The sequence below is a fragment of the Pelodiscus sinensis genome, chromosome 4, assembly GCF_049634645.1.
Source record: "Pelodiscus sinensis isolate JC-2024 chromosome 4, ASM4963464v1, whole genome shotgun sequence".
Lineage (NCBI taxonomy): Eukaryota > Metazoa > Chordata > Testudines > Trionychidae > Pelodiscus > Pelodiscus sinensis.
In genome coordinates this window covers 67,172,742-67,197,730 of record NC_134714.1, presented here as the reverse complement: position 1 = coordinate 67,197,730, position 24,989 = coordinate 67,172,742, and the positions used below count along the sequence as shown (strand labels likewise).

At 45.6% G+C, this 24,989-nt stretch overlaps 2 protein-coding genes across 8 annotated transcripts in view; one reads left to right on the top strand and one right to left on the bottom strand.

Moving 5' to 3' along the window:
• TMEM62 (transmembrane protein 62) overlaps window positions 1–15,988 on the bottom strand; it is a 71,122-nt gene extending 55,134 nt beyond the window's left edge. For 2 of the 6 annotated variants that reach the window (XR_012903456.1, XM_006128616.4), the window contains exons 1-2: window positions 9,476–10,067; window positions 924–1,035 (exon numbers count right to left, since the gene is read on the bottom strand). Coding sequence is in view for 1 of the 6 variants with exons in the window: in XM_006128616.4 (XP_006128678.3) it covers window positions 924–1,035; window positions 9,476–9,634 (271 nt within the window). In the remaining 5 variants the exon portion in view is untranslated. Of the gene's footprint in view, window positions 1–923; window positions 1,036–9,168; window positions 9,434–9,475; window positions 10,068–10,109; window positions 10,206–15,821 lie in introns of those variants that run through there. The other 4 variants (XM_075927253.1, XM_075927250.1, XM_075927251.1 and 1 more) reach the window with 3 other exon arrangements.
• Window positions 15,989–16,122: 134 nt separating this feature from the next.
• Window positions 16,123–24,989, top strand: part of UBR1 (ubiquitin protein ligase E3 component n-recognin 1) — a 128,174-nt gene continuing 119,307 nt past the window's right edge. Inside the window, exons 1-2 of one of the 2 annotated variants that reach the window (XM_075927249.1) lie at window positions 16,123–16,318; window positions 22,881–23,137. In XM_075927249.1, coding sequence (XP_075783364.1) covers window positions 16,250–16,318; window positions 22,881–23,137 — 326 coding nt within the window. In that variant the 5' untranslated portion in view covers window positions 16,123–16,249. The remainder of the gene's footprint in view (window positions 16,319–22,880; window positions 23,138–24,989) is intronic. The other variant, XM_006135407.4, reaches the window with a different exon arrangement.

Genomic DNA, 24,989 nt, shown 5'->3' with positions numbered 1-24,989 from the left:
TAAAGAGAATGTCTTTGTACCCCCTTTTGCTTAATTGATTATCCTGTTGAGTGAATGAGTGTGAATGGATAAGGTGTGGAAGACAAGCCCCTCAGGGCACTTGCAATGGTTGGACAGGGGATGGAAGCCAGATCCCAAAACAATGGGACCTGTGAAGTGGGCTCACTGAAAGAAGACTGGACATATGGACACCTTGGAAGTCAGCAGCAAGGGCCTGCTTTTGGAAGCACCCTCTTTGAAGGTGAATATGCAGCATTGAGACACCACCCAAAAGAAGGTACCACAGATGTCTAATTGCATATGCATCTGATGAAGCTCAAAGATTATGCATATGCGTGTGATGACTAACTGGTGTAGATCTGCATGAGAAGGAAGACGCTCTAAATCTAAAGACATCTTGCAGGGGGACCCCAGATTTCGTCTCATCAACGTCAAAGCATCGATCCGGATCAGCAGAAGTCTGGCTCCATCCCTCCCCCACCTAGCCAGTGCAGTTAAGTTAGGGAGAGCAACTACTGGTAACAATAACAAGATGGGGTGTGTGTGTGATAGAGTGTAGTATATCATATATATATATATATATATATATATATATATATATATATATATATATATATATATATATAAAAAAATAAAGTGTTGATTGATATACGTGCTACTAATAAATGTGGTGTTTTGCTCCCCCCCCTCCCGAAAAAATCCCATGCAGTATTAAAAAAATTGACTAACCTGTTTACACTTGTAGAATACATTTAAACAATGCTAATTCTTCTGGGCAGAAGAAAGTTTATTTTCTTGGGGAGAATTGATTTTTAAGCTACAGTTTGATTTTCATTATCTAAGATGACTTTGACATTTTACCTGTGTGAATATATTATCAAAGTCGGAGCAAGAGGAAGAAGTATAATTTCTGAACTGCTTACCTGTCACCAGAACAAGTGCCGGTTGAATTATATCAATTGTTTCAGAACAGAACTTTTCAAAGTCAGGAACTCGTCTGGGATCCCGAAACCTACTGATGTGAATATCTGATATCTATAGAAAGAATGTATTGAAAACAGGTATTGTACTAGAGATGGAGAGACCATGATACAAGACATTTAGGGAGAAAGCATTTCCAGAAACAACTCTAAATGTTTTGCAAAGCTAGAGCCATCTAAAACTGAACAAGAATTGAAGAATAAATTAGTAATTTCATACTAGGACTCGCGTTTCCAGCAGCTTTGCTGAAAGATTTCTAAAAGTCACCAATGAAAAGCTCATCGAACAAGTCTTGGCTCAACAATGACAAAGATTGTTATTAAAACAACTAAACATAAAGTGCAACAAATCAATCAGAAATGCTATTGTCAATGTGAGGAGCTGCCCAAGAAAGATTATTACATGTTTTATGTATTTTGAGGGCAGCTTTTCTTTTGAAACAAAACATCCAAGTAATTCCACATCCGAAAATTATTAGGTTAGACAGGACTAAAAAAAGACCAGACCAGACAGACAGAACAAATGTGTTTGAATTATGGTTAACTTTGCTACTTAGGATCAGTACATATTTTGTGAAAATAATGAGGTCTTAGTAGTATTAAACCTCTCTACAAGAGCTGCAGTTAGTTGTTTGATGAGAAACAGTTATCTCTGGTGTGCAAAGTAGTGATATTTTACTGAATCTGACATTTTCTCATTTTTATACTGAAATTAAATAACACTATTGAAAGTAAGTTGAAGTTTTTCTTTAAATCATGGATCAAAAAAAGTCATACAGTACTGCAAAATAAGAGTTCAATTCTAATTTATCTCTCCATCCAGTCTTGTTGTCATCACATGTAAGACATAACTGATATTAGTAAAATGAAGACTTCCTTTTCAGCTACCTGTTTGCTGAAAAATTAAAGATGGGTGATCATATTTTATTTTTATAAACAAGTTGCTGTAAGACTGAATTTTTGTGAATATGATCCTCACACTTAGGCTTGGTCTACTCTAGCATTTTTGTCTGAAAACTTTTGTTGGTCAGAGCTGTGAAAAAAATCACACCCTACATAGTCCTGTATTTTGTTTCAGCTACCCTTGATAGACATTTCATTGATAAAAGTGCTGGTGTGGATAGCGTTATAAAGGCAGGAGAGGTTCTCCACCTGACATATATAATGCCATTCGTTGGTGTGATTTAATTATGCCAACAAGATAACTCTCTCCTGCCAGCAAAGAGCAGCTACAAAGGTACCTTACAGAAGCACAGCTGCAGCAGTACAGTACAGCTACGGTATGCCACAGTAAGGTCAGTAGTGTAGATTAGGATGACTAGGTGTCCAGTTCTGGACAGGAACACCTGCTCAATCAGTGATCCTGGTGGCTCCAGTCAGCATGCTGACCAGGCTGCTGACTGTATTGTTGGTGGTGCTGTGACACTGCTGTACCGTGCTGCAGGTTCTCTCCTAGCTGACATGCTTCAGCATGCAACTCCTGTCCCACTTGTTCTTGCCTGGTGCCCTGTCTCCCAGTTCCTGTGGCAGGCTCAAAACAGCCTGAAAACAAAGGACACTCCAGCCTCCTGCATTGTGCCTGGCCCCAGATCCTTCCTCCCTCTCACCGGAAGTGCTGTCAAGGCCGTAATCCTAGGTGCTGTACAGTAGGGATGTAATAGTCTAGTCGATTAACCGATAAGCAAAAGCTTATAGGTTAACGCTACAGATGACATACATTTTCCGCCTCCTCCCAGCAGTAATTTTTTTAGAGGACTGGCCAGCAGCACAGCTTAGTTCCAGCTCACGCCGGGTCTGGGAGCTAAGACCCTATCCCTGGACAGGGGTTGTTGCAGTTCTGGGTGGCAGGCAGCCAATTCACAAGGGGAGCTATCTGGTACAGAGGCAGCAGTGCAGGATGTCAGGGGCTGCCAGTCCCACCTCTGGGGACTATAGAATAGTGGACTAACTGATAAGAATTAATGAGGTTAATGGACTATTCAAATAACCGATATTTAACATCCCTACTGTGCAGTGCACACCGAGGTAAGGGGGGGGGACAGGAACAATAGTGTGCAGGGGTGAGGGCATCAACACCCTGCCAGCAAGGGGGGAAACATGGGCTGATTCTAGCCCAAAGAAAGGAGGATCTGCGCTGGACCGGCTCTGATTGCAGCCGGGGTCGGGGGAGGGTGCGGATGGGGCAGGAGAGAGGTCACAGAAAGAGTGTGTGGATAGGGAGTGTTGTGTGGGCAGGGGGAGTGTTTGGAGGGGGAGGCTGAAGGGATGCAGATGGAGCAGAGACACACACTGGAAAGGGAAGTGTTTGGAGGAAAAAAGGGAGAGGGGCACACTGGGTGATGAGGACAAGGAGAGTGTGTGCCAGTGGGAGAGCAGAATGCAGCTGGGTGGGGGTTGGTATGCAGTGTGGGGCTGTTGGGGGAAGTCAAGTTTAGCATTTCTTGCCTGGCATCATGAACAGACTACTTGCTGTTCCCTGGGAGCCTTGATTGATCTGTGAGTAGCTAAAATATCTTGGTCTCCATCCTGCTATGCATAACCGACATCATAATCCCATAATTGCATCACTCCCCGTCCTAACTCCCACCCACCATACCTCTTATTACATTCCTATGCATTCCATCTCATTCTGTCCCTCATCCCCCTCACTGCATCCCTCCCTCCTCCCATCCTATTTCGCCCCCTACACCAATGTTCCCAGTTTTCTACCCATGTGTAGAATAAATGTATGTACACTGAGGCATGTGTGGATGTGAACCACCAGTAGAAACACATGCTGCCGAGTGCGGGCACTCTGCTAATCAGTTGGGTGGCGTTTGATTCTCTCCTAGGTGGCCACCCAAGTGCACAGCTTACAGGAAACACTGCCCCTCACCTATGGTTCCCAATCCTGTATCCCTTACAGCTCTCTACCATCCATCCTCTCCACCTCCCAGAGTCACCATTCCCATCTCCCTCACCCCCCATGTCCTTGCACCCCATTCACCTCCATACATTGCTGCATTCTCATTATGTCCCTATAGATCCCCGAGTTCCCCACATCCTCATGCATCTGTAGCCCTCAGTCTCCCCTTGTATCCCCATCCACTCCACATTAGAGATGTTAAAAATGGTTTAACATGGTAACCATGTAACTGCTAAAAATCTGTCACATGCGTTAAGGGCACTGCAATATAACGTTAGGCTGCAACAAAGCCTCCTCTGAAGCAGGGCTGCCAGCCCCTGCTGGCCCATCTCCCAGGTAGAAGGCTTCGCTGCCACAGGGATACCTCCTTTCCGGGAGTGGAGCGGGCAGCCCTTGCCCGCCCGGCTCCTGGTGAGCAGCAAAGCTGCCTCTCTGGAAGCAAAGCACATAGCCCTTGCCTGCCTGGTTCCTGGGACGTGGCTTCACCGCCACAGCAAAGCCACCTCACCAGGAGTGGAGTCAGCATTTGGATGCTGTTCAATTGGAAAAATTTGTAAATTGAGGCAATCCTCAGGACTTCATGAAAGTTACAGAAGATTCCAGAGATGGCAGAAGGAAATAAATCTCAACATTTGCCAAACTGGCAGCTTAACTGGAGGAGTGACTATGTGGGTGAGGGAGGCAATTCCATCTGGGGGGAAAACAAACCACATATTCAAAATATCTATAACATACATGACATATCAGACTAGTGAACAATTTAGATAGAAATGGCAAACAAGTGACAGGAAACATTTAGAGAACTACAGGATTGCAGGAGAAAGCAAAGCAGAAAGTGTTCATAAAGGCAAAGGAAGGGCTGTTAAAAAGGCCAGAATACCGATCATGTGGATTTATATCCAAACACTGACTTGGAATTAGCCTTGCAAAATCACCAGGAAGCCAGAAACATGTTTGCCCAAAAGATCAGAAGCTAATTTGGATTTAGCCTTTGGAAATTAACCAAAATGGGTTAATGATAAAACAACTGTTAAGGTTTATACATGGTTGATAAGATTGCAGATTTTGTAAAGGGAGGTTTCGAAGTTCAGGAATATTTCAACATCATTGAAATAAAAAAAAAACAAAAAACAAAAACTCTGCAGAGAGAAACTGAGTTAAGACTTAACACTTCTTTAATTAGCATAGTTTGAGCAAGAGCAGACATGCTGCAAAATTATATTAATAGAAATATAGGGCTGGAAGGGATCTTAAGAGGTTAGTTTTGAGATTTCCAACTTGTGGGCCACAATCTCAAATAGGTAGAGCCTCACATGGATAGAAACATCTATCCAAATACACATTACGATCCACAAGCCTCTACTCCTGAGAGCCAATGAGGCCAATGGAGAGGAGCCCGGGAGCCAGTGCCCTGTGACAGCAGTTCCTCCCTCACTGTCGATAGAGTACGGCTTGCAGACTGGATGTCTATTTGTGAACAGACATTTTTATCCATGCAGAGCTCTACAAATGGGATCATGCTATCTGCAGATGAGATTGCATGTTCAAGGGGCCAGAGTCAGCCTGCAAGACAATGCCATATGCCCCCGAACCTGTGCAGACTTGCTCCACAAATGCTATCCCAGGAGACTGTCATTTTTCTCTACAAAACAGTGCCCTCTTCATGGTGTTACCTCAGATGTATGGTGTGTGCAATAGGGATGTCAGCGACTAGTCAACCATCTGATAAGCATAAGCTTATTGGATAGTCGACTAGTCTCTCGACTAGTCAGTTCTCTCCACTTACCTTGCTGCCTCTATCAAAAGGTGGGGGGGGGGGCAAAGAGAGCAGGAGCTGTTGCTGTGGGGAGCCAGCTTAAGAGCTGGCTCCCCCCAGCACTGTCTCAGTGGGGGTCAGGGGAGGCAGAGGAGTAGCAGGGACCCGGTGTGAGATGGGCATCAGCTAATTCCTGGTTCGTGCCCAGTCTCAAACGCTGCATCTCCGCTTGAGGGAGCGGCACGGCTGGTGCACAGCGATGGAGACCCCATGCGAGACGTTCCCCTGCTGTGCACCAGCTTTTTAAATGTATTAGGAGCCGGCTTTTTAAATGTATGAAGAGTGAGTTCATTGATTTTCTATGTGATCAAAGGACGATGTGCCTTCTTACCAGTATCCCAAACATATTCGGGAAACTGAATAAACTGAATACCAGTCTGCAAGAAAAGAATGCCCATATCCTTCAATCAAATTATAGGATTAATGAGGAATTTTTTTTCTGGAAGACTAATCTGTTGAAGATAAACTATTACTCCTTCCCAAAGCTTTGCAGATTCCGACTCACAATGGAATTATTCAGCCTCCCACACAAGTGGTGGCTCAGCATCTCAGCCAGCTGAAGGAAGAGTTTGCATTTTTTCCCCAACCTAGATGGGGCTCAAAGTACTATTGGGTGTGAAATCACTTTCACCGCAAGCCTGATGCCGTGGATTTGCAAATTTATCTGCATTTCCTGCAATCGATTCTTGCTAGGAACACATGCCCAACTTTTTCTCCCAGAGTTCTGATTCATGGTCAAGAATAAATATCCTGCACTCTCAACATAAGCCTTCACACTGATGGTGTCATTCTTGTGTCCATCAGTTTTGTACAACTATGTGCTCAAGTGTGCTGAATGCAAGTATCAGAATTGATCTACTGTTGATGGCATATTGGAGATTAGATGTGCAATTTCTATCACACCATTAGACTTCAAAAGGTTGTGTTGCAACATGTAAGCCCATCTATTTCATTAAAGCATATTAAATAATGTATTTAATGTATAAATTCCATGGATTCCTCAGTAACTATATTGCTTTGTTCCTGTCTAGAATTACAGGAAACTGTAAATCTCAAAATAAGGTCAAACAGGCAAAAAGTTTGGGAACACCTGGGTTAGCAGTAGAGCAACTTCTGTGTTAGCAGCTGACAAAATATGCTAACTTGAGCTGTAGCCAATACCTTCTGGTAGGTTAGTCACCTTGAGTTAGCACCAGCATATGCTGAGGTAAGGTTTTTGATATGTGGATGGGAGTTGAGTTGTGGCAGCACTTGAGTTATAAATTAGAATCATAGAATAATAGAGCTGGAAGAGACTTCAGGAGGTCATCCAGCCCAGCCCCCTGCCCAAGGCAGGACCAATCCCAAATAAATCAACCTAGCCAGGGCTTTGTCAAACCAAGTCTTAAAAACCTCTAGGGATGGAGATTCCACCACCTCCCTAGGTAACCCATTCCAGTAGTACTTCACCACACTCCTAGTGAAATAGCTTTTCCTAATATCCAACATTGACCTCCTCCATTGTAACTTGAGACCATTGCTCCTTGTTCTGCCATCCATCACTACTGTGAACAGCCTTTCTCCATCCTCTTTGGAACCTCCCTTCAGGAAGTTGAAGGCTGCTATCAAATCCCCCCTGGCTCTTCTCTTCTGCAGACTAAACAAACCCAAATCCCTCCATCTCTCTTCATAGGTCATGTGCTCCAGCCCCCTAATCATTTTGGTTGCCCTCTGCTGGACCCTTTCCAATGCGTCCACATCCTTTCTACAGCGGGGGGCCCAGAACTGAACACAATACTCCAGATGTGGCCTCACCAGCGCCAAATAAACGTAAGTAATTTTAAATTATTTTTCTTCAACTCATGTCATCATTGTAGTTAACTCATCTGGAAAACCCATACAAGAGGAGTGGAAGGGAGAATAGGAGGCTCTGTCTACACTGCAAGGTTTTTGCAAAAGCGTGTCCACACCTCAAAAGCACATCGCGAAAGTGATGTGCTTTTGGGCAAGAGAGCGTCCACACTACATGGGACACTCTTGCGCAAGAAAGTTCTGGTTGCCATTCACAGAATGGCCATCAGAGCACTTGTGCTTTTGGTAATAGGCTCTTTTTGGGCAATAGGCTCCCGTTGGGCGTCCACACGCACCTTTTCACACAAGAATTATTGCGCAAAAAGAAGTTATGCCTCGTTGAAGGAGGTTTCTATAACCTTATGGATGTGCACTGAACAAAAAAGAGAGAGAAAAGAGACCAATGAAAGATCTCATATCACAACCCACTTCAGATGCTATCAATGAGTTTAAAAACAAAATTTTAAATGTATTTTTAGAAAGTTTCATATAAAACCCTATATGAATTTAAAAGTGTTTTAATTATATTTAGGGGTAATCATTACTATTATTTTTGATGCTAGAAAGGAATTTAAGGTTTTTCTTTAGTCATATAACTTCCCAGAACAGCACTACCACTGAGGAAGGAAGGAATCTGAGGCTACAAGTACATTACATGCTTCTTGCGCAAGAACCCTTTTGCACAGGAGTTTTTGCGCAAAAACTTATTGTGCAAGAGCATATCCACACCTCAAAGCACATCGCAAAAGCCATGTGCTTTTGTGCAGGAGAGCATCCACACTGAATGGCCATCAGAGCACCTGTGTTTTTTTCCATAGGAGTTTCTTGCACAAGAAACCCCTCTGGAGCGTCCACACTGGACTTTTTGCACAATAGCTGTAGTGCTAAAAGCAGTTATGCCTCAGAAAAAGAGGTTTACCTATGGCGGATAAAGCCCTTTGTTCTGACGTTTAACTGCCCATTTAATTGGGAAAGAGCTCATTTGAGGTGTGGACGCTCCTCAGCTGTTTTTGCGCAAAAACCTTGTAGTGTAGACATAGCCTGAATGTCTCATCATCAGCCCTTGACTTAAGTGGTTGAGCCCCTCATCTTTCCTATCTACTTCACACAAGATAGAGATGCAATCCTCCAGGCAGTTTGGTAAAAATGCTACATCACTTACAGTTAATTGAGAGAGACATTACAGTCTGGGAAAAGGAAAATATGTTCTAATTTACCAGGTGAAAGATGCCAGAACTAATCCTAAGGAAAATCGACTTTCAGCTTGCCAATAACTTGAGAGCTCCAACAATCTGCATAAATAGGAGCATCTTGTAAACACTCTAATCATTTATATAGACTAGAGGAGTGATCCACATCAGGTCCTGGGAAACACCTCCACACGCAACAGTGACATACAGCCATGAGTCACACATTGCTCACCACAACACATCGCAATCATCTATTCAATGCTGATATTTCTGGTAGTAACTAAATGCCGGTAAGAGATCTTACAGCAGGGAATCAAGATTTACAGGAATATTAGCACTTCCAGGTTCTGCAAAACGTCAGCACATTGCACCATGACGACATTTCAATACAACATTCCCACAGAGCATGCAAAAGCAACACTCTCCCCCACACCACTGCTATTTTACCCAGATAAACTCAGGCCACTGCCCGAAAACTTAGGGCCGAATTAACACCAGGAACGGGTCAAAAACTGGCCCTGGCGAGACTGTGAAGATGAAACTGTATTTCAGCCAGACCCTGCTTGCCCCCGCGCTCGTGGACGTGCGTTACCCGGACTAGGACATCCCCTGACGTCACACCACTGAGGGGCGTGCCCCTCTACTTGGGGAGCCGGCTTGCCTCAGGGCCAAGCACTGAGACATCGCCATGGTAACACACACACCGCCCCGCCCCCACACACGCAGGCAGGGATACTGCCCTGCCCCCACTCACCTGCACCACCCAGAAGAAGTTGGTGGCCTCAGCTCCGGGGGCCGGCTCCCGAGCGAAAGGGCGGCGCTGGTCCAAGCGCTGAGACACCGTCGAGCCGTACCAGTCTAGGAGCAGCATCGCCAGGGCCGCCGCCAGCAGTCCCACCGCCAACCGAAACATCCTCCGCCCCACAATCACCCCCCGCAACACCTGCCGCCGCGCCCGCCTGCCCTTTTCCGGGAAACCCCGCTGGCTTCACCGCTTCCGCCCAGCACCTTCCGGGCTAGAGCCGGCCGGCCTTCCTGAGGGCTTGTCAGGCCGCTACTTCCTCCCATCTATGGTCTTCTCGGAGGACTCCTGTTTCGCCCGGCGCTAATCCTGTTTCTGTTGCAGTCAGTAAAGGAGCGGAGAGCTCGCCAGTTAGCTGAAGGGGCCGGTTCTCAAGGCATGGAATCCAGGCGTTCAGATCATTGGGCCGCCTCCCTCTGGGAGGCAGTTTTAATTCACATATCCCCCCATCAGCAGGCTGATGGATTTTGCTGCAAATTTTTTATATTTGATTCAAAGATCTCACCAGTGTTTGTGTGAAATTTCCCTCACAGGTGCTAATCCCAGGTTGGTCTCCATTGGAGCCACCATGTGATGTGCTGCTCACCTATGTGAAGGACGTCAGTGTAGACTCTCGCGGTAGTTGGTGATTTTCTTAAAACCCATGCTTATGTTAGCATATGGAGTAGTATAATTCCAGAGTCTAGGGATTTAAGAAGAAAAAAAATCCCTATTGTTTACTGTTTTTATAAAAAGAAGTAGTTTCTAATCCTCAAAACTTGAAATCTTGCATCTGATAGGCTCAAAAGACATGAGGAAAAAACCTCAACATGTATGATTTAAATCTCAGTTTTTGAATCCCAAAAATTGGGTGAGTAGAGGGAGAGACTGAATTTGTGAATATTGGGATTGGCAATACAGGCAGTCCCCAAGTTACGCGGATCCGATTTATGTCGGATCCGTACTTACGAACGGGGCTTTTCTCGCCCCGGAGGACGCGGGCGGCGGGACTGCCCAGACGCGCCGCGGTCCCGCCACCCGTGTCCTCCGGAGCGAGAAAAGCCGCTCCACGTCTCCCTGGTCTGCTGGCCACCCCAGCAGACCAGGCTTTTCTTGAGGATGCCTGTGGTAGAGCAGCTCGGGCGCTGCCGGTTGGTCCCGCAGCACAGCAGCACCCCAGGTGCTCTGCCCCAGGCGTCCCCAAGTCAGCCGCTGCTGAAACTGACCAGCAGCTGAGTACAGGAAGCCTGAGGCAGAGTTGGGACTCATATTAGGACTCACATTCTTTTGCTTCCATATTATTTGTTGTGACAACCCATCCTGAGTCTAATGGAAGCCCCATGCAAACTTAATGGCAACACCAGCACAGGGAATTAATTGCTTCCTAGTAACTTTTGAGGGGACTTCTTGTGCTTGTCTGGCAGATGTGTTGAAGCTGGATTTTTTTTTAATTGTTCTTCTAAAAAATTATATCAGTTTAGGGATCTGAACAAATAGCAGCCAGATTAATTTAATTTAGTTACTCTCCCCAGCATAATAGTTGGAGTCAATTTGCTTTGTCCTAGAGTCAGGCTTCCTACTTTGTTGCCAGGATTGCCTATGGAGCCCTTTTTAAAAATCTGTGCCATATTAGCCATCTTCTAACTATCTTGTACTAAACCTCCTCTGCTGATACCTCAATCTGGGACAGTTTCTCAGATTTCTCCCCAACAGCCTTGTCTTCCTTGATTGCTCTTTCAGCACCTCCACTGTCCAATGGCCCCTATTAATTGTTTGGTAGGCGTCCTGTTTTTTACATATTTAAAAAATGTCTGCTGTTATTTCTTATTTCTTTAGCTAATTGCTTTCAAATTCTTTTTTTTTTAAATCTGTCTAATGTTACCCACTGCTCCTTTGGGAAAGTCATTCTGAAAAAAAATTAAAGGAAGAGCTTAACTCTATTGAAAGGTACATGGTAAAATTCTTGAGCCAAAAAAGATTGAAATATACGTGTGCAGTAGGCATAGGTACAAAGGTTTATAATCACGGTACCTGGGTGTCTCAAGGAGATATACAGAAGTCATTGAACTTAAACTATGCCCAGACACGGTGAGTTTGAACCTTATCCTTGGTAAAAAGCTGAGAAGGAGCTGTAGGCAAGTAGTTGCCTCTGCTAAGGGCTTTTATTCTTTTGGAAAATGTACCCTGCTAATTTGTACAGCTAATTTAGAAAGGACTGTAACTAGTCCCTATTAACAAATAGGGAGAAACTGGCTGAGAATTTGAAAGTGGAAGGCAGCTGGAGTGAAAGTGATCATGAAATCATAGCGTTCATGATTCTAACGAATGGTACAGGGAAAACAGCAAATTAGAAACAATGGATTTCAGGAAGGCAGATTTTGGTAAGCTCAGAGAGCTGGTAGGTAAGGTTCCATAGGAGCAAAACTGAGGGGAAAAACAACTGAAGAGAGTTGGCAGTTTTTCAAAGGGACATTATTAAGTGCCCAAAAGCAAGCTATTCCGCTGCACAGAAAAGATACAAGATATGGCAAAAGACCGCGTTGGCTTAACCAGGCGATCTTGCGTGATCTAAAAATAAAAAAGGAGTTATGTAAAAAATGGAAACTAGGACAAATTACAAAGGATGAATGTAGGCAAACAATACAGGAATGCAGGGGCAATATTAGAAAGGCAAAGGCACAAAATGAGCTCAAACTAGCTACAGGCATAAAGGGAAACAAGAAGACATTCTATAAATATATTAGAAGCAAGAGGAAGACTAAGGACAGGGTAGGTCCATTGCTCAGTGAGGAGGGAGAAACGGTAACAGGAAACTTGGAAATGGCAGAGATGCTTAATGACTTCTTTGTTTCGGTCTTCACCAAGAAGTCTGATGAAGGAATGCCTAACATAGTGAATGCTAGTGGGAAGAGGGTAAGTTTAAAAGATAAAATTAAAAAAGAACAAATTAAAAATCAATTAGAAAAGTTAGATGTCTGTAAGTTACCAGGGCCTAATGAAATGCCTCTTAGAATACTCAATGAGCTGATAGAGGAGATATCTGAGCCTCTAGCTATCATCTTTGGAAAATCATGGGAGACAGGAGAGATTCCAGAAGACTGGAAAAGGGCAAATACAGTGCCCATCTATAAAAAGGGAAATAAGAACAACCCAGGAAACCACAGACCAGTCAGTTTAAGTAATTAAGGAAATCATCTGCAAACACCTGGAAGATAATTAGGGTGATAGGGAACAGCCAGCATGGATACGATTTGTTCTTTACAAGTCAAACCAATCTGATAGCTTTCTTTGATAGGATAACGAGTCTTGTGGATAAGGGAGAAGCAGTGGATGTGGTATACCTAGACCAGTGGTCCCCAAACTTTTGGGGCTGCCGGGCGCCTGGGGGCTGGGCCGCACACACGCCGGGCACTCGGGGGCGGGGCTGTGCACACGCCCGGGGGTGGGGCCACCCATACGCTGTGTGCCCAGTGCCGGTGCCACCCATGCGCTGCACTCCCTGGGCTGGCGCCGCTCCTGTGCCGCACAACCAGGAGCTGGCATCACCCACGCGCTGTGCGCCCGGGGCCGGTGCCGTTCGTGCGCTGCATGCCCAGGGGTGAGGACGCCCATGCACCGCGCGCCCGGGGCCGGCACAGCCCATTCACCGCGTGCCTGGTTCTGGAACAGCCCTTGTGCTGTGCACCCGGGGCCGGGGCCGCCCATATGCTGCATGCCCGGTGACGGTGCCACACATCCGCCGCACTCCTGGGGCCCGCACCGCTCCTGTGCCGCACGCCCAGGAGCCAGCAGCGCCCATACACTGCGTGCCTGGAGACGGCACAGCCCTTGCGCAGTGCACCTGGGGGCGGAGCCGCCCATACGCAGCGCTCCCGGGCCCGGCACAGTCCTTGCTCCGTGAACCCAGGGGCGCGGCCACCCATGTGCTGCGTGCCCAGGGGCCAGCACCACCCATGCCACACGTGCCCGGGGGTGGAGCTGGCCCCGATCACTTGGCGGGTGCCCAGAAATGGCCCAGCGGGCGCCATTGCACCCGTGGGCACTGCATTGCGGACCACTGACCTAGACTTTAGTAAGGCATTTGATATGGTCTCACATGATATTCTTATCAATAAACTAGGCCCGTGGTCCCCAACACGGTGCTCGCGGGTGCCATGGCGCCCGTGGGGGCATTCGTGTACGCCCGCCACGTGCCCGGGGCTGGCCTGGCCCTGGGCACGTGGCGCATGCACAGTGCCGGAGCCGGCTCCAGGCGCATGGTGAGCGCCGGCCCCGGGCACTTGGGGGCGCCGGCCCTGGGCGCGCGGCGCTTGGGGGGGAGGGGGCGCCGGCCCTGGGCGCTTGGAGGAGGGGGGGCGCCGGCCCCGGGCGCACGGAGCTTGGGGCGGAGGGGGCGCTGGCCCCGGGCGCGTGGCGCTTGGGGGGGGCGCCGGCCCCGGGCTCTTAGAGGAGGGGGGGCGTCGGCCCCGGCCCCCAGCGCTTGGAGGAGGGGGGGCGCCGGCCCCGGGTGCACGGAGCTTGGGGGGGAGGGGGCGCTGGCCCCGGGCGCGCGGCCCTTGGAGGTGGCCCCGGGCACTTGGAGGAGGGGCGGGGGGCGCCGGCCCCGGGCGCGGCTATGGGGGGGGTGCGGCTATGGGGGGGCCCTGCCCCCGTGCCCGCCCCCTGGTGCCCGGCGGGCGAACGGCCACGCCCCCTGGCGCCCGGCAACCTCCACAGGTTGGGGACCACTGAACTAGGCAAATACAACTTAGATAGGGCTACTATAAGGTGGGTGTATAACTGGCTGGATAACCGTTCTCAGAGAGTAGTTATGAATGGTTCACAATCCTGCTGGAAAGGTATAATAAGTGGAGTCAACCCCTTGGTAGCGGCTACCGAGGGGTTAAATATTGGAATAAATTGCCAAGGGAGGTGGTGGAATCTCCTTCTCTGGAGATATTTAAGAACAGGTTAGATAGACATCTGTCAGGGATGGTGTAGACGGAGCTTGATCCTGCCTTGAGGGCGGGGGGCTGGACTCGATGACCTCTCGAGGTCCCTTCCAGTCCTATGATTCTATGATTCTATACACTGGCCCTTGAATTTCCGGAAAAGCAACAATGCTCTACTGTACAAAATCAGCCACTATTCCGGAAAAACTATTCTGCTCCCGCTCGGGCATAAGTCCTTATTCCGGAACACTGTTCCGGAAAAGGGCCAGTGTAGACAGCCCAGTAGTCTTTTCCGGAAAAAAGCCCCGATCGCGAAAATGGCGATCGGGGCTCTTTTCCAGAAAAGCGCGTCTACATTGGCCACAGACGCTTTTCCGGAAAAAGGGCTTTTCCAGAAAAGGAGCCTGCCAATGTAGATGCTCCTTTTCCAGAAAAACTGAAAACGGAATAGTATTCCATTTTAAGCATTTCCGGAAATTCATGCCAGTGTTTAACTGAAAGGAAAATGAAAGACAATTAGGATAGTATAACCTAAGTTCTGAACAATGTAACAGAGTATTTAAAGGCCTAGAGGTCTTGAGACACATACCCATATAAGAGGCTCACAATCAAAAGCGGATTAAGCTTTTGTGGGGTTCTGGGCCAGAGCAAGTGAAGAACCCCGTCACTCCTTATGCCTGTAGTGTCTCCTTGGAAGAATATGGGCAAGAGAGAGAGGATTGGGAATGCAGGATGGATGGAGGAAGAGACTGAGAGGGTTTGGAAGTTGTGGTAAGAGGAAAACAATAAACGGGGATGAGGTAAGTAATAGGGAATGGAAGAGGGTGAGAACTGGGAGGGGACAGTAGGGGTAGCGGAGGGATAGGGGCATAAGTACAGGTCATTGAACATTCTCCCTTCCTATTTGTGGGCCCAGATGTAGGGGAAAAGGAGAAACCCTCCCAGCAGGTCAGGGATTGTATCTGAACCCCTCCTGACATAGTGTTGTCTACACTGGGTTAAGCTGGTATAACTGTTGCTCAGGCATGAGGATTTCTCTCACACCTGAGCAATTTAGTCAGGGGTGGATATAGGGCAGGGCGAACGGGGCGGTTGCCCCGGGCCCCGCGCTTAAAAAAGCCCCGCTCATGCGCCGTGGCAAAGGGGGGGGGGGCCGCAAAACAGTCATCTGCCCCTGAATTTAGTTATATTGATGTAGGCCTCTCATTTCGACTTGGCCTTATTCCAGAATACACGTGCAAACGGGAAGTTCTAGAAGCATAGTCATTTAACTATTCCGGTATGACTGGTAAAAACTTTCTAGTGTAGACAAGCCCTTAATTAAACCAATGCAAATCTCTGCACAAACAACCTTATTTCTGTTCAAGAGCAGTTGATTGCCAACATACCCATGTTCACAAAGGGCTCTGCAATGTTTCAACAACGTGGGCTTGCCCCTCAGAAGAAACCCTGAAGAGAAATGCAGCCTTAACGTAACAGTCCTTCTGCTTCTATGTTCTGGTCACCCCCGCTGGCTGCTCCCTTCGAAGGTGGCTTCTGCCACGCTAGCCTTAGGACGCTGTGGCCCCGCCCGCCGTTGGCTTTTCCCCTGCCTCTGTGCCGGAAATAGGCTCGGATCTGAAAGCAAGTAAAGGCAGCGGCTTCAGCGGTTGTGACTGCGCAGGCACAGGTCGGTAGCGCATGCTCAGTGGCAGCTAGGTGCGCTCACAGTCGGGAGGCAGATTCGGCCGCTAAAGCTTGGCCCGGCTGCCCCGGCAACTTGTTTCCGGTTGGCTCTGCGGGGCGGGGCTTGGCAGCCGTGTCTTTTGCCCTCAAAATGGCGGATGGAGGAGCCGGAGCAGGAGCCAAGGGTGGGGATTCCGTGCAGCTCCCGGAGCGGGCCATGGTGAGACTCCTGCCCTGTGGGTTCTTCCCGGGAGCCGCCCACGCCCTGCCTGTGGTGACCTGGTAGCCGCTGGAGCCCCCAGCGGAGGGGAGCCTCACCCCCTGCCCGCGTGGGGGAGCAGTGACCCCTTGGTCGCCTTCCCTCAGAGCAGGTGAGGGCCCCCTGGGCAAGGACCACCAGGTACCTGCCCAGTGGGGACTTGCCCACTGGAGTGTGACAGCACCGCCACCGAGTGTGGACGCACCTGTCCTCCCTTTTGCCCATTGTCTGCCCTGCATGCAATGGCTGTTTGCAAGTGGCACAGTTCCATGCGAGGGTGACACTCGTGCGCTGTGTAGAGACCACTAAGCCCACAGTAAGAGGAGCAGTGACAAACTGTCGGCTGCATTGTAGAGATGGTCTTCAGTGAAAGGTGGGGTAAAGGTATCATAGCATGGACTTGAGATAAAGGATGATGGCAGTATTTTGCTTAAATGCAAGTTTCCCTGTGTTGGAATAACAGACTGATAAATACTAAATAGCCACTCAGTTGCAAAGCAAATATGGCCCTGATGCCCCAGCAAAGCAGAGTAGTCAAATATACCCCACGATATTGTGGAGCAGGATGTTACAACAAGCAGTTACCTAATAAAGGGTTATCTGTTGTGTACATTTGGTTTGCTAGTGAAAAGTAATACCTTCCTACTATGCAGGAAGGGGAGGATTCTCCTCATCAAGTGCTTTGCTTGAAGTTGCATAGAATCAGTTGTTGAAAGTGATTAAATTAAATCATCTGCCTCATAATTCTATTCTAATCTGAAGGTTGTCTTGGAGAATAATCTGATTTTTTTTCCATCTGTCTACATACACATGTCTCAAATTAGGGAAAAGGCCCCTTTATTAGCGGCAATATGCTTCATGCACCAAATAAGTTATATTTATGTTGAAGCTGAAGTAGAATAAATATTTGCTAATTTCTGGGTTGTTATATGTAATATACATTTGGGGGTCCTTTATTATTTGTCACTTGATTTGTATTTGTGTCTATATGTGTATATATAACTGGATCTTATTTTCTTTCATCAGCCAGTGGAAAGCTGAAGGCTTCAAATGAAAATAAAGGGAACAGTATTGACTCAAAAATTTAAACATAAAATCTTGCTTGAAAACACTAGTTTGAAAATCTGTTAAAAATATTGTAGTCTAGTCTCCTGTATCAGGTCAATGTTAAGTGGGAATTACATACTAATTAACTATTTTATTTCTGTATCTTGTATTTCTAAAGTAGACTTTAGAACTACCCAAGAATGTAGTCAGTGTCTAATGTTGGGAGTCATCAGAGCTATAGACTGGGCTCCAATGTTCCATTGATTCTACTTTAGCAAAACCACTGTTTTGTGTACTAACATAAAATTAAAACATAGAGTTTATTTTAAACATGGGGTAGGAATTCCAGCTGCTTGACAGAATAGCAGGGAATTAAAGTGATTGGTAAAATGGTGTAGGATTGAACTGACTGATATCATTCGACATTCAAACATACATACTTGCAGAATAGCATACAGAAAAATGTGACATCGTGGTGTTGAATTTAAATTCAGTGTATGGATTAGTAACTTAAATAATAACAAGCCTGTTGCAAGGCATTTGATACTTTGTGATCTACAGATGAAAATCATCTTAAAAGTCTGGTTGTGTTCCATTTCCATACACAGCTGTTCAGATAGCCATAAGTAGTTTATGGATTAGCTACCGCTATCTTCTTGAAAATGATATAGTACACAGTCCCTGCCACCCCACACCCCCGGAGTGTTTTTATCTCCCAAACTCTTCCAAGGAAATGCTCATTTAAATGAAGCTTGTCAAAAACATCCACAGTTCTTTCTCTTTTCTTCAGGGCAAAACTGCTTAGCACAGAATAGAGATCAAGATTTTGAAAGGCCTTAGTAAAATTACACATGGAAAGAAATTGTTCTGTATTCATAGGAAAATTGTCTGAATACCACATAAGATTCCTTTCCCAAGAGTTCTTAATGATGTGAAATACCATAAGCCAACATTTCTACAAACTAAAAGTCATATCCCTCTGAAGAGACACTTAAAAATGACTGGTTAATGTTTCTTAAAGATAACAAACCAAATGCCCTAAATAAAAATATGGTTTCTCCTTGAACTTTCTTTGACAAAAGATGCAAAATGAGAAATCCCGAAGTTAGTGATTTTTTTTTTCAAAGCAGCACATTGAGTTCAAGAGAAGTAGTCAAAATCCAAATCCAGATGCTGGAAGAGAGAACATGCTGAAGGGGGAGGGAAAGGGGGGAAAAAAACATAGGTAGATGCACTAACAAAGGGCAGTAAATAGGGGAATAAATGCAACATAATCTCACCAGAAACCCCAGCTTCTTTGAAGCAAAATGCAGGACAATGTAGCACTTTAAAGACTAACAAGATGGTTTATTAGATGATGAGCTTTTGTGGGCCAGACCCACTATTTGATCTGAGGAAGTGGGTCTGGCCCACGAAAGCTCATCATCTAATAAACCATCTTGTTAGTCTTTAAAGTGCTACATTGTCCTGCATTTTGCTTCAAAGAAGCTGGGGTTTCTGGTGAGATTATGTTGCATTTATTCCCCTATTTACTGCCCTTTGTTAGTGCATCTACCTATGTTTTTTTCCCCCCTTTCCCTCCCCATTCAGCATGTTCTCTCTTCCAGCATCTGGATTTGGATTTTGACTACTTCTCTTGAACTCAATGTGCTGCTTTGAAAAAAAAAATCACTAACTTCGGGATTTCTCATTTTGCATCTTTTGTCAAAGAAAGTTCAAGGAGAAACCATATTTTTATTTAGGGCACTTCTTTGCTATACTTAAACAAAGCTATCTAAATATAACTTGTGCTGTTTACAATCAATGCAAATTTGTGTTCAGAATTGTACTAAAATGGCATGGCTAATGTATTTTTAAATTGATGTTTTGTAGTCTAGACATTCTCTGAAAGATTAGAAAGGGGAAAAAAACAATGCCCTCACTTTATGCATTTGACATTGCTGTGTGTATAGTTTCAGTTTCACTGTTTCCTTGTAGAATCGATCAGTTTCACTGTTGGAGCTTTTCCTGCAGCATCAGAGAACATTTTTTAAATATAGGGAAACGTGATTGTAAGCAGTAGGGAACTCTAAGAGTGTAATACCTGAAGTTTTTGATGTTCAGTTGCCACTTCAGTTTTTTTTTGTTTAACTAGATTTCAAGTTCATGGTGCCCCACTAAAACAGCATACTGTTCTGAAGTGATCTTCTGCCTTAGAGAGATATAGTAATAGAGATTTAGCCGTGTTAGCTACATGAGAGCTTTCTGGCCCACGAAATAACATCACCTAATAAACCATCTTGTTAGTCTTTAAAGTGCTGCATAGTCCTTTCTTTAGAGAGATATGGTATTGAACTACCTAATGGGGTCTCGCTTATGATTCATTACATACAGCTACTACGCTGATTTCTTCACTTGCATTGCTAAAGTTAAGGAACTGGAAATGCTAAATTAGGAGATCTAGAATCTCTCACAGAGCACAAAGAGGCAAAAAAGATTTGTGCAGAGAAGCAAGAACATGACTCCATCGGTTCTGAGCGATTAGATCAATTAAAGTCAAGATTTGTACTGATAATGTGCTGCTCTGCTTTCAGATTCAGTAACCGCAAGGCTAGGAATCCTACAGAATATCTCTTAAATGTAAAATACAGTATGGTTCCCAGATTGCTGGCATTTAAAATTAAAAATGTCCTAGAGCAGTTTTAAAACTGAGAACTGGGGCAAAGCCAGCAGGTACAAAAGAGCACATGGTTGAGACATTGACATCCTTAAGTGGAGGATCTATTAATGGAGAGTCTCTCAGTCTTAGAAAGGAAGAGAAGATGGAAAATAATTAACTACAGATAGGATCTGATCAGAAACAGTCAAATGTGGCTGATAGCTAAAATTACCAAGTTTTTAAAGCGCTTTTATGCCACTGCTACAAGTCTAAAATGGGTGAACCTGTTAAATGAGGATATTGATACAACAAGTTTCTGTAATCCCCATTGTAATGAAGATAATCAATGGGACACAATAATAGCAGGGTACAAAATACATTGGAAGAGAGAATAGTTTGTACTGGTGGGGGAGTGGCATTATATGTGGGGGGGAAGCATAAAATCAAATTAAGTAAAAATCTTAAATGAATCAAAGTGTACCATAGAATTTCTATGGATAATAATTCCATGCTCTAATAATACGAATATAGCAGTAGAGATATATTACCAACCATCTGGCCAGCAAGGTGATAGTAACTGACAAATGCTCAGAGAGATGTGACACACTGTTAAAATAAAATAATCTGCTTGTCATCGCCTATAGTCCACAACTTAAACCCATCCAACACATTAGCAACAACCTACAGCCTAGCCTGGAAAATAACCCCTCACTCTCACAGGCCTTGGGGGTAGGGGTGGGGAGAGTGTAAAGGTCAGTCCTCAACTACAGACAATCCTCTAACCTCAAACAAATTATTTCCAGTCACTATGCAGCACACCTCCATCATAATCATCCAGGAACCCACCCCTGCAGTCAGCCCTGGTGCCAGCTCTGTCCACACATCTAGGTTGTGTCTACACTGGCGCGATCTTCTGCAAAAGCGGCCGCTCTTACGCAAAAACTTGCTGCCTGTCTACACTGGCCACGTGTTCTTGTGCAAGTAAACTGACGTTCTAATGTTTGAAATCAGGGCTTCTTGCGTCAGAACTCTGACGTTTCCGCTCAGGAATAAGCCCTTTTGCGCAACTGTTCTTGTGCAAGAGGCCATTGTAGACAGGCAACATGAATTTATTGCGCAAGAAAGCCCTATGGTTAAAATGGCCATCAGAGCTTTCTTGCCTCTGATATAGAGGCAGCAGCTGGCTTCCCAAGAGCAGCACTCACCAGCTTGAGGGTGTGTTTTTCAGCAGTTACACATTTACACGATTACCCACATTTTAACATCCCAACTTGTTAGTGAACTCAACTAAAGAAAATCTGTCTCACAAAAGACCAAAAAAATCCAATCCCAAAACCCTTTACTTTTATCTTAATGATATAACTAGGTCAATTCATTCACAGTAAAATAAAAAAAATGCCTGCCCTTCTGTATCCACTCATTATTTTCTTCCTTCTTACTATGTATTTTAGAAATGTGTCTATCTGTGTCCATGAGTTCATTTGTTCAAGAACTCCTCATAAACAGAACTAAGACCACCAAATTTTGTATGCCGCTTCCACTTACCATAACTTTAAGCAAGGACAGGGTTTGGTTGTGCCAGGATAATGGGATGGGCATGAAATGTGATTATTTCATGTCAAATGGAAAGCAAGGGGTGTATTAGCAGGACAGTTATATGAATGCATAACCACAGGGGGGTAACAAGCATCCCAGTGAGCAGTCACTGGCTTGCACCCAAGCCTGTCCCAGGCTGCAGCTGCCGGCCTCTGCGTGGCTCCAACCCTAGAGAGAAGCTGCAGGCAGTGTACATGGGGCAATTGCTTCCCAATCTGGCTCACTGTATCTGTTAAACTAAGAACAGAGTGGCCTTCTTGACATGTTGCCATTCAAAGCACAAGAATGCAAAGTGTAAGTTTCATAGGGCTGCAACTGTGTCAATCAGCTGTGTTCCCAAGAAACTATGTGTTTAGCCTCTCTTGTCTGAATAAGCAGGGTTTGACAAACCCCAGCGAGAGCTACTCACCAGCCCCACACCACGCATGCGCCAAACCGTGTAACTGCTGAAAAACACACCCTCAAGCTGGTGAGTGCTGCTCTTGGGAAGCCAGCTGCTGCCTCTATATCAGAGGCAGCAGTGCAGGCCGGGAGCTGGTGCATGCCTGGAGCTGACTTTTAAGCTGGCTCCCTGTATATACTGGCTACCACCTGCCTCTCAGCGCTGCTACCTCTGATACAGAGGCAGCAGCACGGGGTGAAAACCGGTTCTCTAGGAATGGGGTAGGAACCTGTGTGTATATGTTTGCATACCTGCTAACAAATGGAGCACCCTGTTCCTTCCATGTCAGATTCCAACACTTTCTACATTTCAAAGGACTTATGCTTTGCCTGCTGGCCTAGAGAAAATTTTGAGTGAGGATCATTTGTGCAAACAACTTGTATCTATATGAAAAATGAATGACAGATGTACTCTTTAGCTTATGTTAACTAGAAATGCCTCCCACATTAAAAAGAAATTGAGTGGGAATACTAAGGAAGAAGGCATGAAGTTAAGAGCTGAAGAAATCAAGCAGTTAAAGAGCATCTGTAGATTTCTAAAGAGGTAAAAGAGGAGCAAATAGCAGAGATGTAGCTTGGGGGTAAACCTTTAAACGTTCTAAAACTAAACATAAATTACTTTCTGTTGTTAATTTAGCCTACGGATGTGGATATACCTTTTTCCTGGTGCACAGAACTTCAGATTGTTGAGACAGAAAGTGACTCTTGTTTTGTAGTAATCATTGTTTCTCCTTAAATATCTTCATTGCCTTAATTTTGTTTTTCCACTGATTTATTACCCCAACTTTAATTTTTTTGCAGTGGTGGGACGAGAGAGTTGACTTTCAGACTGCCTTTTTACAACAACTGTCAAAGAATGTGCCAAACATCTACTCTGCTGAAATGGACCCCATGGTGGAGATGCAGGAAGAAATGGTTCAGATGAAAATATTTGACCATCTGGAGTGGTACTTGTTTCGGGAAGACCCAGAAGTGTGCTTGGAGAAACTGCAGCAGAGTGGAATTTCTCAACTCTGTGGGAAAGTGTTCAAAGGTGGGGAAACTACATATTCTTGCAGGTAAGGCAGTTATCATGAATATTTCCTGTGAGGTAACTTGGTGACACTATAAAATTATTTTTGCTGTTAGGATCCTTGGGTGAGTGGCTATGATAATTGCTTTGGTATTCCAATCTACTTTAAATTGAGCATGTGTAAAGCAAAAATGAAGATATTTCTCTGAGTGTTAATGTCTTGTTCAAAACTCATATTAAGTTTCTTGACTTTAAATTGTTAATAGATATATAGAAGACTTAGTCCCCAAAGTGCAAGAAGTAAGCAGCATTGTCTGATCTACAATCCTCTTATCCTGTTGTCATCTTCTTTTGTCATACTCACACAATGTAATAGGCTAAGGAAATCTTCATCTCTCCTTTTTTTTTTTTAAAAGGCAGTGTCCAAGCTATAAAACTTGCAAAAATTGTCATAGTTAGTGATATTTGCTGATTATTTAAAGAAAAAGTTAAGCTTAATTTACCATCAAAGAAGGAAAAAAAATCCAAGGGAAAGAAATTGTTCTCTCAGTGCTGGGTGCTTGAGTAACAGTGGCTGTGGCTCCGGCTCCATTCTCCTCCAACCAGCTACACTCCTCAATACCAAAAAAAAAAAAAAAAAAAGAAAGGCAAGGGGGAAAATAAGAGCTCGTAAAACAGTTTTATACACAAGCTTGCTGATGATTTAACTAAGAGACACCACCTTTCAGCCCTGAGCATCGACTTCCACTATGCCTGGCGTGCAGGGGTTTAAGAAATGCTGCAACTGTAATGAATCTATGCCAGCCTTTGATGGCCATAAATGTTAGCACTGCCGAAGCTTGTTGGCCAGGGTGAGAAGGATCTGGAGCTTAGGTTCTATATATCCCTTCTGGAGAAGGCTTTGCAGCCCGCGGGGGAACCTTCACTAAATCAAATGGCAGACTCCTTGACTTATAGATCTGCCTCTCGGACACCTCAGAGACATCAAAAGACCAGGATTTCGCCAGCCAGATTGCTACTACCCAACCCGTCCCCCAGAATGACCAGGGGAGATGTGGCTGGTATCTCCGGCTCTCCAGTGCCGAGGTCTGCCTCCAAAGCAGCTGCTCTGACACCTAACATGGTTACGGCACCCGCGCGCTCCTCTTCCGCACACAGGCAAGCCCCAGTGCCGAAGTAAGTGCCTACACGTGTGGCACTGGCGAACAAAGTGGATCCAGCTACAAAACGGCCCTGTAAATCCACAGCACTGCCACCTAGCATAATGATTTCTCCAATGCTTCCCTCTGTGCAGGCTAATATCAGCTTGCAGACAGCCCAGACTGGGTTTAATGAAGTGCTGGCATACAGCAAGGACCCCTCATCCCACTTACTCCCATCAAGGAAGCAGTCTTCAGCACCATACCCATCATACTCACCTCTGCACAATGTGCAGGGACGCATAAGGGTGACTGAGTATGAACAGAGGAGCGCTTTCTCCTCGTAGCATCCATCTCCCACCACATTCCAGCAAGGACATCGCTATACAGCATGCCCGTACTACCCCCAGTGGCATCCAAATGGGTACTGCCCGTCTCTACACTACCCACAGTACCGGGCACCCTTGGACTATTGGGCACCACCTAAGCACCAGTCTGCTGGCCCATCACCCTCACCAAAAAGGCTACCACCAGCCTCATCATCCCACACCCTGGGGACCATGCCAGACTTAGAAGAGGTGGATGGTCAAATTCTGATGATCAGGACAACACTTGGCTTGCATGCCAATCACCACAAAACAACGTTTTTTCCCCCCATGAGGAAGCTATAGTTCTTGATGATGAACACACTACAGTGGACCTGAAGCAATTTCAGGGCTTTTTAAAAAGGGTTGCTGCTGTACAGGAAATAAAATTACA